The sequence below is a fragment of the Lactuca virosa genome, chromosome 2 (genome assembly GCF_052849685.1).
Source record: "Lactuca virosa cultivar CGN04683 chromosome 2, Lactuca_virosa_CGN04683_v6, whole genome shotgun sequence".
Taxonomy (NCBI): domain Eukaryota; kingdom Viridiplantae; phylum Streptophyta; class Magnoliopsida; order Asterales; family Asteraceae; genus Lactuca; species Lactuca virosa.
Window position 1 is genome coordinate 281700892 of NC_136427.1, and position 15522 is coordinate 281716413.

At 44.7% G+C, this 15522-nt stretch overlaps 1 protein-coding gene across 1 annotated transcript; it reads right to left on the minus strand.

Annotated features, from left to right (window-relative positions):
* Positions 1-14814: 14814 nt before the first annotated feature.
* On the minus strand, positions 14815-15321 carry LOC145158570 (uncharacterized). The gene has a single exon (XM_079077450.1). The coding sequence runs from the start codon at positions 15319-15321 to the stop codon at positions 14815-14817; it is 507 nt and encodes a 168-aa protein (XP_078933576.1).
* Between the last annotated feature and the right edge of the window lie 201 nt (positions 15322-15522).

The following is a 15522-nucleotide window of genomic DNA, read 5'->3' on the forward strand; positions in this document are numbered from 1 at the left end:
AGCTTTTCAGAAGCCAATTACAACAAGGAATAGATTGTTATTGCTACATAACAATCAAGGTAAGATCTAAACCCTATTCTTATGTTTATATTGATTATCACATGCTAGATCTAGGGTTTATGGCTTTGGATGATTATTGCATGTTCATTAGACAAACTAGATCCAAAGCTTTAGGGTTTGCATGTACACCATAGGAATGTTGTAGTGCTCAAAACCCATCACCACGTTCGCCTTACCCTTATCCCGGGTATCCATAACATAGGCAACATAACATGCGCAACCCTGCTAAAGGTAGCGCCTCGCTCTCGCTGCTAAACATAGAGTTGGTCCACCCTGCGATCTCTCGCCCTGAATCACTAAACCTCCCCCACTTGGGGTCTTAACCCGCACAAGCTGCTGCTCGCAGTCGATCACTGCCCCATTGGGGATCAACCAGTCCATACCCACTATAATCTTATTCCCTCGCAGGGGAATGGGGACTAAGTCCACAGAAAACTGCTCATCAAATAACTGCAGTGTACATCCCCGATGAACCCTCGCAACCTGAACGGTCCTATCATCCGATATCTCTACATCAAGTGGAGAGTTTTGCTCCCCTGGAGCTCCTACAAATCTCTTGTTGAGCGCGAGCGACACACAAGATATGGTTGCCCCCGAATCAAACAATACCAGAGCTGATATACCGTTCACAAGGAACGATCCTATAACAAAACACATAAACATAAGCAATAATCAACATAAATAAAGAGATAAGGAGAAGATACATTCACGTCACCGCATCGAGAGCTGTACGTGCCTCCTCTGATGTCAACTGAAAGGCTCTGCTCTTCGCCACTGGCGCCTCCGACCGACCATGGAGGCCGTCGGTAATCCTCAATGTAGCAGGAGCGGGTGTCACCACCTGTCCTGCTGCTGATAAACTCGGGCACTGGGACCGTTTGTGTCCCCTCTAATTGCACTGGAAGCAAATCAGATCTGATACTGTGGTGGTAGTGGTGGTAACAGTACAGTCCCTGCTCACATGACCAGTTCGGCCGCAGTTGAAGCAGCCCGAACTACCCGCCCTACACGTTCCCTCGTGCAACTTGTCGCACTTGCAACAATGGTTTCGGCCCTGCTGGCTCCTCGATCGGTGATCTGATACCTTAGGCTTTTTGCCCGTATTCCCTGCCTGAACCCCTTCCAGTTTCCTCTTCTTCTCCATCTCCAAATCCAACTCTATCTCTCTCTCTCTCTCTCTCTCTATCTCTCTCTCTCTCTCTCTCTCTCTCTCTCTCTCTCTCTCTCTCGCCCTCGCAATCATATCTTCCAGCGTCTTGCAGCTGGATCGGCTCACAAAATGGCGGATATCACTCCATATCGTCTCATGGTATCGGGCCTTTTTCATCTCCTCATCCGCTACGTACTGCGGAACGAGAAGGGCCCTCTCCCTGAACATAGCGGTGATCTCAATCACTGTCTCGGTCGTCTGCTGGAGATCCTGGAACTCCCTAGCAAGCTGTTGCACCTTAATCACAAGTGCAAACTCGACCCTGAACCTGGCCGAAAAGTCACTCCAAGTCATCGCATCCAAAGTTGCATCATCTCCAATGGCATGTCCGACCTCCTCCCACCAATCACGTGCTCTGTCCTTCAGAAGACAGGAAGCAAGTCGAACCTTGTCCCCCTCGGGACATCTGCTCGTACGGAAAGCGTTGGCGACATCAACCAACCATCTGCTGCTAGCAATGAGGTCCCGATCCCCATGATAGGTTGGAGCTCCACATGCTCGGAACTCCCTGAAATTCATCGTACGCGCTGCTAGCATAGCCTCCATCTCGGTGCGGAATGCACCCAATCTCTCATCAAGTATCTCCAAGATGCCCTCCTTGACCGTACCGAAAATAACAAGAGTCTAGTCCAAAATATTGCGCGTGGCCTCAAATGAAATGAACTCTCTCATCTGCTCATCGAGCTGCCCGGCTCCAGAGCCCGAGCATGATCCCTCACCGGCACCTGAACTGCCAACTGGTCTAGTGCGTAGCGTTACCATACTGAAAATACACCATAACAAACATCGGTATACTCATCATAACTCGAGGGATCTCACATACTACAAGTTTCCTGGGTTCATCTTAGCCTTCCTTGATTTGAGTACGGATCCTCTGCTTTCAGTAGTACGGGCCCATACTACCTTCCACATCTATCCGTACTTTCGTCAAGAACTGCCTTAACTCCACCAAGTCCCTTCTACTACTACTGTTGTTCTCATGCTAATCTCATCCTAGTCTTGCCCTAGGGTAATCACCAACTGACTCTCTGCCATCAGCTGCATAAAAAGTCCTTGTTATCTCCTCCTAACTAGCTCGCGAATACCATTACATATCACTAAGACCAAATAATTCTTCAAATGAGAGGTCCTACCCTACAACGGTTAGACTCAAACGAGAGCTGCGAAATAGAGCTAAACCTAACCTTCTGAAATTATTTAGTCCTTGTAATACGTAACTTAAAGTATTCGTTTACTAGTTAGTTAAAGATAACTATGACTCCTAAAAGCACAAAGCAAGAAACATTCGAGCATTGAGTAACAATAATCAAGCATATCCTACTCAGGCCATAATATTACTGACTAATCAGTACTAACATGCAGTTCATAAGCTCATACAATAAGCATATAAGGCATCCTTCCTAGATCCTTAGCCCCTAATCTAGCATGCAGTTCTCATACACATATAACAGGTATAGAAGGCATCATTCCTAGATCCTCGGCCCTAATCTAGCATGCAATTCTCATAATCATATCATAACATAAACTTGTATGGGTAATTTGGGAGTACCTACTTGAGCTCGGCTGATTGCATGCACCATACCCTTTTTCTCTTTTCAAAATCCTTTTTGTAAAAATGGTTTTTCTTTTAAAAATTTTATACCAACTCCTCAGCTTGAGTTCAGACACACCCGAGAGTGTGCCCGAATCCCTCAAATCAAGGCTCTGATACCAACTTGAATCATTCCAAAAATACGGTCCAAAAATTCGTTTTTAATTATTAAATAAACCATAGTTTCCAAAATGATTTCATACAAAAACATAAGTCATCGTATCAAATCAGAGTAACACATGTCAATATATCAGAGTAAAACATCCCAGGCTAAAACATAATGGTGTGTACATTGCAGTCATCCCGAGCTCTTCCCTTTGCTACCGGAAGTACCTGAAACCAAAACTGACAACTTTAAGCACGAAGCTTAGTAAGTCTCCCCAAACAACCACATACCATACACATAATCACATAATAACATAACATGGGCCTTTCCCGCTACATCGGGCACTGCCCAGCATTGGACCGAAGTCCGGCACATGCTAACATACATAAACGGGCCGACATTGGTGCCTTATACCTGTTCCTAGGAGGAAACTCACCTCAATGTCATGTGAATAGATGAAACGTCTCTACTCCGCACCCGGATCTACTCACACCCTATACATAACAACCTCTTAGTTATCAATCGATACTCAAAACCCCTTCACATGTCAACCTTGGTCAAAGTCAACGTCCAATCAAAGTCAACATTCTGGTTTGACTCAACTCGCCGAGTTCCGTAAATCACAAACCCTGAAATCACGATCCAACTCGTCGAGTTATTTCACAAATTCCTCGAGTTTCTCTTATCAACAGAATCGAGACACCCCGACCCAACTCATCGAGTTCCTCCATGAACTCGTCGATTTCTTCAGTCTGTTAAACTTTCTTAATGCATTAAGCCCTTATTCCTTTGAATCTGAGTCCCATATTCCAGATCTATGTTGAAAACATACCTAGGAGGGTAAAGTTTCCGACTTTACCCGTTAAGACCCATCCTAAAAGAAATAAGCCCTAACCCTAATTCAAGATGGCTTAGATCCAACTCCAAAAGCCACCAGACTTCAAGATAAGGCATACAAGCTGAGATCTAGGCCCTAGACACTACATGAACACGTAAAGCCTCTGACTTTCTCCCCATGCATGGACTTTTGGAACTTAAAAGGCCAAAATGACATCCTAAAGCTTGCATGGGGCTTTAATGGCCAAAAAGTTTGCACCTTTATGCCATGAAAGCCCTCCAAGGTCCTAGATCTGGAGGTATACTCACTTGGGACGTCCATTTCCCAAGGATCATGCTAGATGGACCAAAAACCCAATAAAAGGATAGGAAAGAGATATAAGTAATCATTAAGCAAGTTTAAGACTTGCATACCAGAAAATGCTGAGAATGAAATGAAGTAATCATTAGTGTCGCCAAATCTTGAGGGTGAAAACCACGACCCCCAGCTCTAAATCACACGTCGGGTAGTTTGCCTCGTGAGGCTTCAACTGCCTCGAAGCGTATGCTATCACGAGACCCCACTGCATCAGTACCACACCCATACCCGTGATCGAAGTGTCACAGTAAACCATAAAATCATCGACACACTAGGACTGTTGGGGTGTTGATATTGGGAAGGCATAGAACTAGAAGTTTGAGGAGATGTGGAGATTAGAGGTAGGCTGTTGGGAGAGAGAGGGTTGTTATGGGAGTTGTTCGACTCACTAGGACTGTCGATATTGGAAGTATTTGAAATCAAAGGAGTGCGAGTTATCGGGGATGAGTTGGTCGAGGAATCAAGGTCATCAGAATGGGTCGAATCGGATGATGAAGGAAGAGACGAGGAGGTCCACCCTCAGTTTGGTGAGTGTTGCTATTTTGAGGGAGACTAGGAGAGGGAGTGTCGATGTGGTCAAGAAATGAGTATGAGGGGGCAACATTGGGTGTCATTGATCCAAAAGGTAAAAACAGACTCATCTAAAACAACATGACGAGAGATAATGATTTTGTTGGTGTCATGATTTAAGCATCGGTAACATTTATGGTTGTAAGGATAACCGTGAAAAATGCAAGGAGTCGAACGAGGTGAGAGTTTGTGAGTAGCAACAATGTTTGGCAAGCAAAGACAACCAAAGACGCGTAAGTAGGAATATGTGGGTTGTTTTTTATATATGGGATGTCATTATTTAGAGTGGTGGTGGGAAGGATGTTTAAGATATGAGAGGCCATATGAAGAGCTTCAACCCAATAGTCGAGAGGAAGATAAGCTTGGAAAAGAAGGGTACGGATAATATTATTAAGAGTTCGAAGCATGCGTTTAGATTTACCATTTTGTTGGGACGTATAAGGGAAAGAAAAACATATGATAATGCCTTTTTGAGAAATTTTTTTTTTGAAATTGATGATTATTGTATTCGCCCCCATTATCACATTGAAACGATTTAATATCCGTTTGAAATTGATTATTGACAAAAGAACGGAAATGCATAAATTTGTCAAATACATCAGATTTAGCACGTAAAGGATACACCCACACATAATGAGAAAAATCATCAATAAATATGACATAATATTTAATGCCACTTATGCTTTGAATAAGAGACGTCCAGACATCATAATGAACAACTTCAAAGGGAAAAGTAGTAATGGAATTTGAAGCTTTAAAAGGTAACTTAATATGTTTGCCCATTTGACATGTATTACATAACGAAGTCTCTTTATTTGAAGGACAAGAAATAAAATAACGAGAAACAAGTTGCTTGAAAATATGATCACCCGGGTGACCAAGACATTGATGCCATGTGGAGGGACCAACGGTGACAAGATCTCAAGGAGTTGGTTTTGTGACGAGATAAATATCGTCGGTGTTGACACATCGCATGAGCATTTGATGGGTAAGAGTTGCTAGATCCAGAAACCTCACTCCATTTTCGTCACTTACTGGTAATCAAGTCTAAAACTTGCCAAGTAGTTGAGTAGATCTCCTTCTTGGCACTTTTATGTGGTTTTTGGTCCAAATGATATGACTCTTGGGATTTGGATGTCCCAAGTGAAGAACACTTCAGATCTAGTGTCTAGAGGGACTCTCATGGCATAAAGGTGCCAACTTCATGGCCATGGAAGTCCCATGCAACCTCTAAGCCTCTATTTTGGCCTTTCTAGCTCCAAATGGCCATGCATGTGGATAAAGCTTGAAGCTTTACGTTATCTTCTTATCCCTAAAGTCCAGATCTATGACCCCATGGTTCATCTTGTAGTTTTGGTGATGTATGGATTAAGACCTTGGCCTTTTGGGTTTGGGTTTGGGTTTGAGCTTAATCCATTTAGGAAAGGTATTAATGGGTAAAGTTGGAAACTTTACCCTTCTAGTTGCATTTCCATTCTGGATTCAAAGTTTAGAGTGTAGATCTAAAGTATAAGGGCTTAATGCATTAAGAAAGGCTAACAGACTGGAGAAATCGACGAGTTGGGTCGAGGAATCCCGATTCGGTTAAAGGGGAGAACTCGATGAGTTCATGGAAGAACTCGACGAGTTGGATCGGGATTTCAGGGTTTTATGATTTATGGAACTCGGCGAGTTGATGGACCAACTCGGCGAGCTGAGTAAACCCAGAACATTGACTTTGACCATATTGTTGACTTTGACTTTGACTTTGACCAAGGTTGACCCTGGAGGGTTATGAAGTATGGAAAAGGCTCAAAAGGGTTGAGTAGAGTCCATATTTGGACAAATATATGTGAGGGGTAGAATAGTCTTTTACCCTAGTGAGGACTCATAGCTAAGTTATGAGAATCCCGAATTTAATTGGTTTATATGATGACTAGCAGCTCGAGGATTCGAAGGATCAGCAGTTCGGGGAGTTGCTAGCTAGTAGCCAGAGGATTATCCGTGAGATTCAGCATCGAGGTGAGTTTCCCTTTGTGTGAACAGGTCTAAGGCACCAATTTCGGCCCGTATATGTATGCATGTAGGATTGTATGTTTTTGGATTACGGTCTGATGTCGGGCGGGGCCCGAGGAATGTTTATATGTATGTTTCCGGACTACGGTCCGATGTCGGGAGGTGTCCGAGGAAGGTGTGCATGTCTAGTTATACTTGTTGTCTTCGTGATACTTGTATGTTCCTGGTAGGGAGGTGAGTGTGGGCGGGGACCCGTATCTCATCACTAGCTGAGTATGGATCCCCCCATATCTCATCAGTAGTGGAGTAGGGGAGGGGCCCATGATAGTCGAGGCCTTAGGACTGAAGCATATAGTACTGTGTGTGATTCTTTATGTGATAGTATGATTATATAATATTGTTTGTATGTGTTTAGCGGGCGAGGCCCAGAGACAGCCATAGCCTGGAAGAAACAAATATGCATACCGAGCGGGGCTCGATGCCAGGCGGGGCCTGATGCCGGACACTGTCTGATGTTGGGCGGGGCCCGATGTTGAGGTTGGGGACCAGTATATGTGATTATGTGTATGGTATGTGGTAGGTTGGGGATCTCACTAAGCTTCGTGCTTACGGTTTTCAGTTTTGGTTTCAGGTACCTCCAGTTGCAAGGGGAAGAGCTCGGGATGACTGCATTGCACACACCATGATGTTTAGCATGGGATGTTTACTTTGATGTTTTGATTTGGAAACTCTGATAATAATGTTTTGAAATACTTTTACTCATGTTTTGATGGAATGGCTTGAATACCATGGTTTTATTAATAATTAAAAACAGAATTTTTGGTCATGATTTTTGGGATGTTACAAGTTGGTATCAGAGCCTCGATTTGAGGGATTCGGGCACACTATCGGGTGTGTATGAACTCAAACTGAGGACTTGGTATAAATTTTTTCTAAAGAAAACCATTTTTCTAAAACAGATTTTGAAAAGAGAAAAGGGTGTGGTGCATGCAATCAGCCGAGCTCAAGTAAGTGCTCCCAAATTACCCATACATGTTTGTTATGTTATGATATGATTATGAGAAATGCATGCTTGATCAGGGCTAAGGATCTAGGAAGGATGACTTGTATGCCTGCTATATGTGTATGAGAACTGCATGCTAGATTAGGGCTAAGGATCTAAGAATGATGCCTTGTATGCCTACTGTAGGAGCTTATGAACTGCATGCTAATACTGATTAGTCAGTGATATGATGGGATGTTTAGGATATGCTTGGTTTGGTTACTCAATGCTCGAATGCTGCTTTCTTTGTGCTTCTAGGAGTTCTAGTTATCTTTAACTAACTAGTAAGCGAATACGGTAAGTTGCATACTACGAGGACTAAATAATTTCAGAAGGTTAGGTCTAGCCCTATTTCGCAGCTCTTGTCTGAGTCCAACCGTTGTAGGGTAGGACCTCTCATTCGAAGAATTATCTGGTCTTAGTGATATGTAATGGTATTCACGAGCTAGTTAGGGAGAGATAGCAGGTACTTCTTATGCAGCTGATGGCGGAGAGTGGGTCGGAGATTACCCTAGGGTAATCCTAGGATGAAATTAGTGCTGGGAGCAATAGTAGTAGTGAAAGGGACTTAGTGGAGTCGAGGAAATTCTTCAGGAAAGTACGGATAGGTGTGGAAGGTAGTATGGGTCCGTACTACTGAAAGCAGAGGATCCGTACTCGAGTCAAGGAGGGATGAGATGAAACCAGGGAACTTGTAGTGTGTGTGATCCTTCTAGTTATGATGAGTATTCTGATGGTTGTTTTGATATGTTGCAGCATGGTGACGCTACGTACCAGACCAGTTGGCAGTTCAGGTGCAGGTGAGGGATCAGGCTCGGGCTCTTGAGCCGGGCAGCTTGATGGGCAGATGAGAGAGTTTATATCATCTGAGATTACGCGTAGTATTATGGACCAGACTCCTGTGATCTTCGGTACGGTCAAGGAGGGCATTTTGGACGAGAGGTTAGGTGCGTTCCGCACCGAGATGGCGGCCATGATGGGGGTGCGCACGTTGACATTCAGGGAGTTCAGAGCATGTGGAGCTCCAGACTATCATGGGGCTAAGGACCCTATTGCTAGCAGCCGGTGGTTGGCAGACGTCGCCAACGCCTTTCGTTCTAGCCGGTGTCCCGAGGGGGACAAGGTCCGACTCGCCTCCTGTCTTCTGAAGGACAGAGCACGTGACTGGTGGGAGGAGGTTGGACATGCTATTAGGGATGATGCTGCTTTGGACGCGATGACATGGACTGACTTCTCGGCCAGGTTCAGGGCCGAGTTTACACCAGTGATTGAGGTGTAGCAGCTAGCACGGGAGTTCCAGGACCTCCAGCAGACTATAGAGATGGTGGCTGAGATCACCGCTAAGTTCATGGAGAGGGACCTTCTTGTTCCGCAGTATGTAGTGGACGAGGAGATGAAGAAGGCCCGATATCATGAGATGCTGAGGGGCGACATCAGGCAGTTTGTGAGCCGGTCTAGCTGCAATACGCTGGAGGATATGATCGCTCGAGCTAGGGAGAGGGAGATCGACTTGGAGGTGGAGAGGAAGAGGAAGCCAGACGAGGTTCAGACATCCGCGAGGTCGGGAAAGAGGCCCAATACGTCAGATTCTAGATTGAGAGGTCATCTGGACTGAAGCTGTTGCGGTAGGTGCGGCAGGACGCACGAGGGTGCGTGCAGGAGTGGCAGTGGTGGCGATTCTGGCTGCTTCAAGTGCGGTCGGATCGGTCATTATAGCAGGGATTGTACTGCTACCACCACCCAGGGATCAAACCTGATCTGGTTCCATTGCAGTCAGAGGGGCCACAAGAAGGCCCAATCTCCGAGTTTGGCAGCACTAGGACAGGTGATGGCACATGCCCTTACGACATTAAGGATCACCAATGGCCTTCGGGGCCGGGTAGAGGCGCCTGCGACGAGGATCAGGGCTTTCCAGCTGACTACAGAGGAGGCACGGGTGGCTTACGATGTTGTAGGTGTGTATCTTTTGCTTTCTTATCTGATTTTATTACTATGGTCTTGCATCGGTATGAGTAAGTGTATATTAGAGTTATATTTTCTGCTTATGCTCGGGTTATATGCCATCTGCATACCATGAATCATTGAGTAGTGGTTCAAGACCGTTTCCTTTTATAGTGGGTTCCTAGGATGCAGTAGCTGTAGCAAGTGTGATTGGAGCTCAAGAGGTGTTCTGTTAGTCTTCAAGAGTTATACTGCTTTAGTGTTGGTTAGTTTTGTAACACTAACAGTGGTAAGCCTTGGTTTCTAGCAGATTGATCATTGGATGGTAAGAAGGATCGGGAATCCTTCTAGTCTTGTGCACTGTAAGATATTAGTTGAATCAAAGTGGGGGAGAATCGTTCAGGTATTTAGGAAAAGAAGTAGATGCGAAACTAGGATGAGTTCGCATTCCCGCTGGGGAGGAAGACGGCCCAAGTGGCTGTTTGGGTCGAGGAGTGTGTGAGTTGGGAGTTTGGGAAACTTCCCAACGTTGGGTTCGCGTCTTCTTGGTGTTTGATAGCTGATGTTGGGGAATTCTCGTCAGGACGCGAGTTCAGTCAGGATGTTAGGTTATGTGTGCTCTATGAGGATGTGTTCGGGTTGCAATCAGCGGATGAGACAACGTGGGAAGTGTTATAAGACTGCGGGATAGCCGTAGCATACACTAGCGGTCATATAGAGGGGAAAAGTATGGTACAAATGCGGGGCAGCCGTAGCATTCTTCATGTGGTCAGATAGTGTGAGGAAGTGTTGTTAGATTACAAAATAAGCTGCAACATTCACAGATTCGGTCAGATACGCTAGGCCCGAGTGGGTCAGATCGTAGGGTTGTGAACAGACCACAACATGATAGGAATCAGGAAATGAGAGGTCGGTGGGATTCGAGGTGGAGTTGGACCGGTGTAGCCCTAGATAGGTGAGACCTGTGGGCAAGGCCTCTCCGTAGCATGGTTTGGGTGAGACCCGTGGGCAAGGCCCGTGTGCTTATAGCAATGCAGGTGGGACCTAGCAGAGACCGTTGGGTCAAGGTATGAGATCGGGGATCCCAGGATTTATAGAGCCAAGAGTGGCAATGTGGATATAGTAGTTTTCGATAGCTGAAGTTTTCTTCAGAAGTCATTAGGATCGATTGAGAGGGTGTTCTTGGGTTCAGCAACCGGGTGGGAATCTGGTACTCCGGATAGTTGATAGATAAGTTGGGACCAGGGTGGTCTCGATTCGTTCGGAAAGTGGACAAGAGACAACAAGATGTTCAGGTAGAAGTAGTGATGTGAGGATTCTTGTGTGAGGAGTAGTTTGATGATCGAATATGCTAAGTCACTTACAGTTGGATTAAATTATCTCATAGTAATTGATTTGACCCTGTTGCGCAGCTCTCGTCCGAGTCTAACCGTTTCAGGGATGAATCTTCTACTCGAAGGATTATCTGAGCCTTTGGTTAAGTATAAGTGTTCTACAGCTGGTTATGGACAGGTGTTTTGTTTCTGATGGTAGCATCGAGATAATCGGGGTGGGAAGTTTTATGGTTGAATAGTTATTCGATGAGGTTTTGGCATGGTAGTTTTTGGAGCATAGGCGGTCCATAAGGGAGACAGACCATTATATATTTCACATCTCGGAAAAACAGAAGTAATTTTCTGTATGAAGGTAAGGATTATCCTTCATCGGGTTTGGAAGGTCTTGATAGTTGGGTTTAGTTGCCTTGGGAAGGCCATTGATTGCGTGGGATGATGGTTGTACTCCCAGGTTGGCGGGTGTCAGTGCCCGTGGGAAACATCAGTTGGTTCAGGGCAGGTAGGAGGAAAGCTGCGGGCATGGCGCGTGAGATGTTTGCGGGGTAGATGACTATAGCGGACTTCGAGGACGAAGTCCAGTTTAAGTGGGAGAGAGTTGTAACACCCAGAAACCAGAAGGCCAATTAAGGAAAGAAAACCTCCAATCAAGAAGGCAACTCGTCGAGGTCAAGGGTGAGAACTCGACGAGTAGGAATGTTGTCACGCGTGTTTTTGGAAGACCAACTCGATGAGTTGGACGGGGTTTGGGAAACCCTAGATCCGAGATTTTGCACCCTATTTAAACACTTTACGACTTAGGGTTTGGCCTCATTTCCAGCCTCAATTGTCCAAACCCTAGATCTCGAAACCCTAATGCTATTGTGAGCCATTTTTGAGTGTTCTTCTGGGTGCTTGAAGTTCTTGGAAGGAAGGAATACTTGAAGGAACAAGGAAGAGTTTCTAGATCCAGAAACCTCACTCCATTTTCGTCACTTACTGGTAATCAAGTCTCAAACTTGCCAAGTAGTTGAGTAGATCTCCTTCTTAGCACTTTTATGTGGTTTTTGGTCCAAATGATATGACTCTTGGGATTTGGACGTCCCAAGTGAAGAACACTTCAGATCTAGTGTCTAGAGGGGCTCTCATGGCATAAAGGTGCCAACTTTATGGCCATGGAAGTCCCATGCAACCTCTAAGCCTCTATTTTGGCCTTTCTAGCTCCAAATAGCCATGCATGTGGATAAAGCTTGAAGCTTTACGTGATCTTCTTGTCCCTAGAGTCCAAATCTATGACCCCAGGCTTCATCTTGTAGTTTTGGTGATGTTTGGATTAAGACCTTGGCCTTTTGGGTTAGGGTTTGAGCTTAATCCATTTAGGAAAGGTATTAATGGGTAAAGTTGGAAACTTTACCCTTGTAGTTGCATTTCCATTCTGGATTCAGAGTATAGAGTGTATATCTAAAGAATAAGGGCTTAATGCATTAAGAAAGGCTAACAGACTGGAGAACTCGACGGGTTCATAGAGGAACTCGACGAGTTGGGTCGAGGAATCCCAATTCGGTTAAAGGGGAGAACTCGATGAGTTCATGGAAGAACTCGACGAGTTGGATCGGGATTTCAGGGTTTTATGATTTATGGAACTCGGCGAGTTGATGGACCAACTTAGCGAGTTGAGTCAACCCAGAACATTGACTTTGACCAGAATGTTGACTTTGACTTTGACTTTAACCAAGGTTGACCCTGGAGGGTTATGAGGTATGGAAAGGGTTCAAAAGGGTTGAGTAGAGTCCATATTTGGACAAGTATATGTGAGGGGTAGAATGGTCTTTTACCCTAGTGAGGACTTATAGCGAAGTTATGAGAATCCCGAACTTTATTAGTTTATATGATGACTAACGGCTCGGGGAGCCGAAGGATCAGCAGTTCGGGGAGTTGCCGGCTAGCAGCGAGAGGATTATCCGTGAGATTCAGCATCGATGTAAGTTTCCCTTTGTGTGAATGGGTCTAAGGCACCAATGCCGACCCATATATGTATGCATGTAGGATTGTATGTTTCCGGATTACGGTTCGATGTCGGGCGGGGCCCGAGGAATGTTTATATGTATGTTTCTGGACTACGGTCCGATGACGGGTGGTGTCCGAGGAAGGTGTGCATGTCTAGTTAGACTTGTTGTATTTGTGATACTTGTATGTGCCTGGTAGGGAGGTGAGTGTGGGCGGGGTCCCGTATCTCATCACTAGCTGAGTATGGACGGGGTTCCGTATCTCATCAGTAGCAGAGTAGGGGCGGGGACCATGATAGGCGAGGCCTTAGGACTGGAGCATATAATATTGTGTATGATTCTTTATGTGATAGTATGATTATATGATATTGTTTGTATGTGTTTAGCGGGAGAGGCCCAGAGACAGGCGGGGCCTTTAAGAAACAACTCTGTATACCGAGCGGGGTTCGATGCCAGGCGGGGCCTGATGTCGGACACTGTCCGATGCCGGGAGGGGCCCGATGTAGGGGTTGGGGCCCAATATATGTGATTATGTGTATGGTATGTGGTAGGTTGGGGAACTCACTAAGCTTCGTGCTTACGGTTTTCAGTTTATTGTTTCACATACCTCCAGTTGCAAGGGGAAGAGCTCGGGATGACTGCATTGCACACACCATGATGTTTAGCCTGGGATGTTTACTCTGATGTTTTGATTTGGAAACTCTGACAATAATGTTTTGAAATACTTTGACTCATGTTTTGATGGAATGGCTTGAATACCATGGTTTTATTAATAATTATAAACGAAATTTTTGGTCATGATTTTTGGGATGTTACAGAAAAACCAAAAGCATCAAATTCAATCGTGCACTTATTTTCACGAACAAAGCGACGAACAGAGATGAGATTTTAATAGTAGAGGGAGTAATCAATACATTTTTAATAATTAAGGTGCGAAGGATTAGAATGTGGAAGGGTAAAGTGTCCCATTTTAGTTATAGGTATAGAGGATCCGTCTCCAACTAAAACAGATGAAGATGAATTATTAATATTATCAAAAATAGTTTTGTGGATAACTGCATTGGAATGAAGGTGAGATGAAGCTCCAGTATCCATGAACCATTCATTTTTCCCCGGATCATTTAATTTCATTGAGTTGAACATTTGAGGAAGAGAAGTAGGTTCGTTATGTTGTTGCTGTTGTGCGTGGAACACTTGTTGTTGGGGTGGGAAGGCGTTTGTAGGTTGCACAGAGGGGAAGAATTGATGTTGTTGGGTCGGTTGTGAAGGGACAGATTGATGTCGAGGCCCAGGTACATTGTGCATGGGTTGAATCTGTTGATTGATTGGACTTGGAAGAAGCCCAATTTGAGATGTTATTTGAATCAGTTGTTGGACTTGGAACCAACCATAAGCCCATGGCGTACTGTTTCCTCCCCAATGTCGCTGTTGTTGTTGTTGTCCACCTTGAAAATTGTTGCCACCACTACCATTGTTGTTTTGTCGACCTCCATTGAATCTGCCACCCCGACCACATCTACCATGGCGGCCACCTCGTCCTCCTCGAAAATTGCCACGGTGGTTGTGATTGTTATTTTCGGTAGTATCAACGGTGAGGGCGGACTGAGATGAAGCATTATCAATGTGAGACGAGTCACGTTGGTCATCTTGCAGCATTTGTTGTTCTTCACAAATGAGGATAGAGCTGGCATCCCAAAAAGACGGTAAAGGGTCCCGATGACGGCTGTTAATAGCAACATAACGAAATTTGGAAGAAAGACCATTGAGCATGTATGCAAATAGATTTGATTATGAGACTTTAGAATCCATATGTTCAAGACGATCAGCAAGGGACTTGATCCGGTTACAGTATTCCGTGACAGTGGAGTTCCCAATGGAGATATTACGAAGTTCACGATCCAACTGAATGATCTTTGATGATTTGTTATCTCGAAAAAATTTTTCCAGGCTTATCCAAACATCATAGGCTGTTGCTTGCTTCTTAAAGATCATATGAAGAAGAGGGATAGAAAGAGTACCATATATCCAATATCTAACGATTGAGTATGTACGAGTCCATACAGTTTTGGCGGCTACTGAATCTCGAGTTGATTTATCCTTTTCTTTATCAGATTGATCGGCAATGTTTTGAGGAGGAGGTTGCAGGTGGTGATCAACACCATAACCGATACAGTGTATTTCGAATAGTTCTCTCCATATGTCGTAGTTCATTTGGTCGAGATCTAGCACTAGTGGATAAACATGCTTAATGTTTGTGGTTGAAGAAGCTTTATCAGAGAGAGCTGGAGTAGACATGATGATCGACAGATGCAGAGGGAGAGAGAAAGAATTTGGAGGAGAGAGATCAGTCGATGGTAGGGAAGCCCTCGACTAGGGTTAGCAAGAATCTAGGAGACGGATAATCGTTCTGATACCATGAAATTAACAATATTTCCCGTAAAAAGAACTCTCATTAATTGCCAAGATTATATACAAAATACATCAACTTGGGCCAAT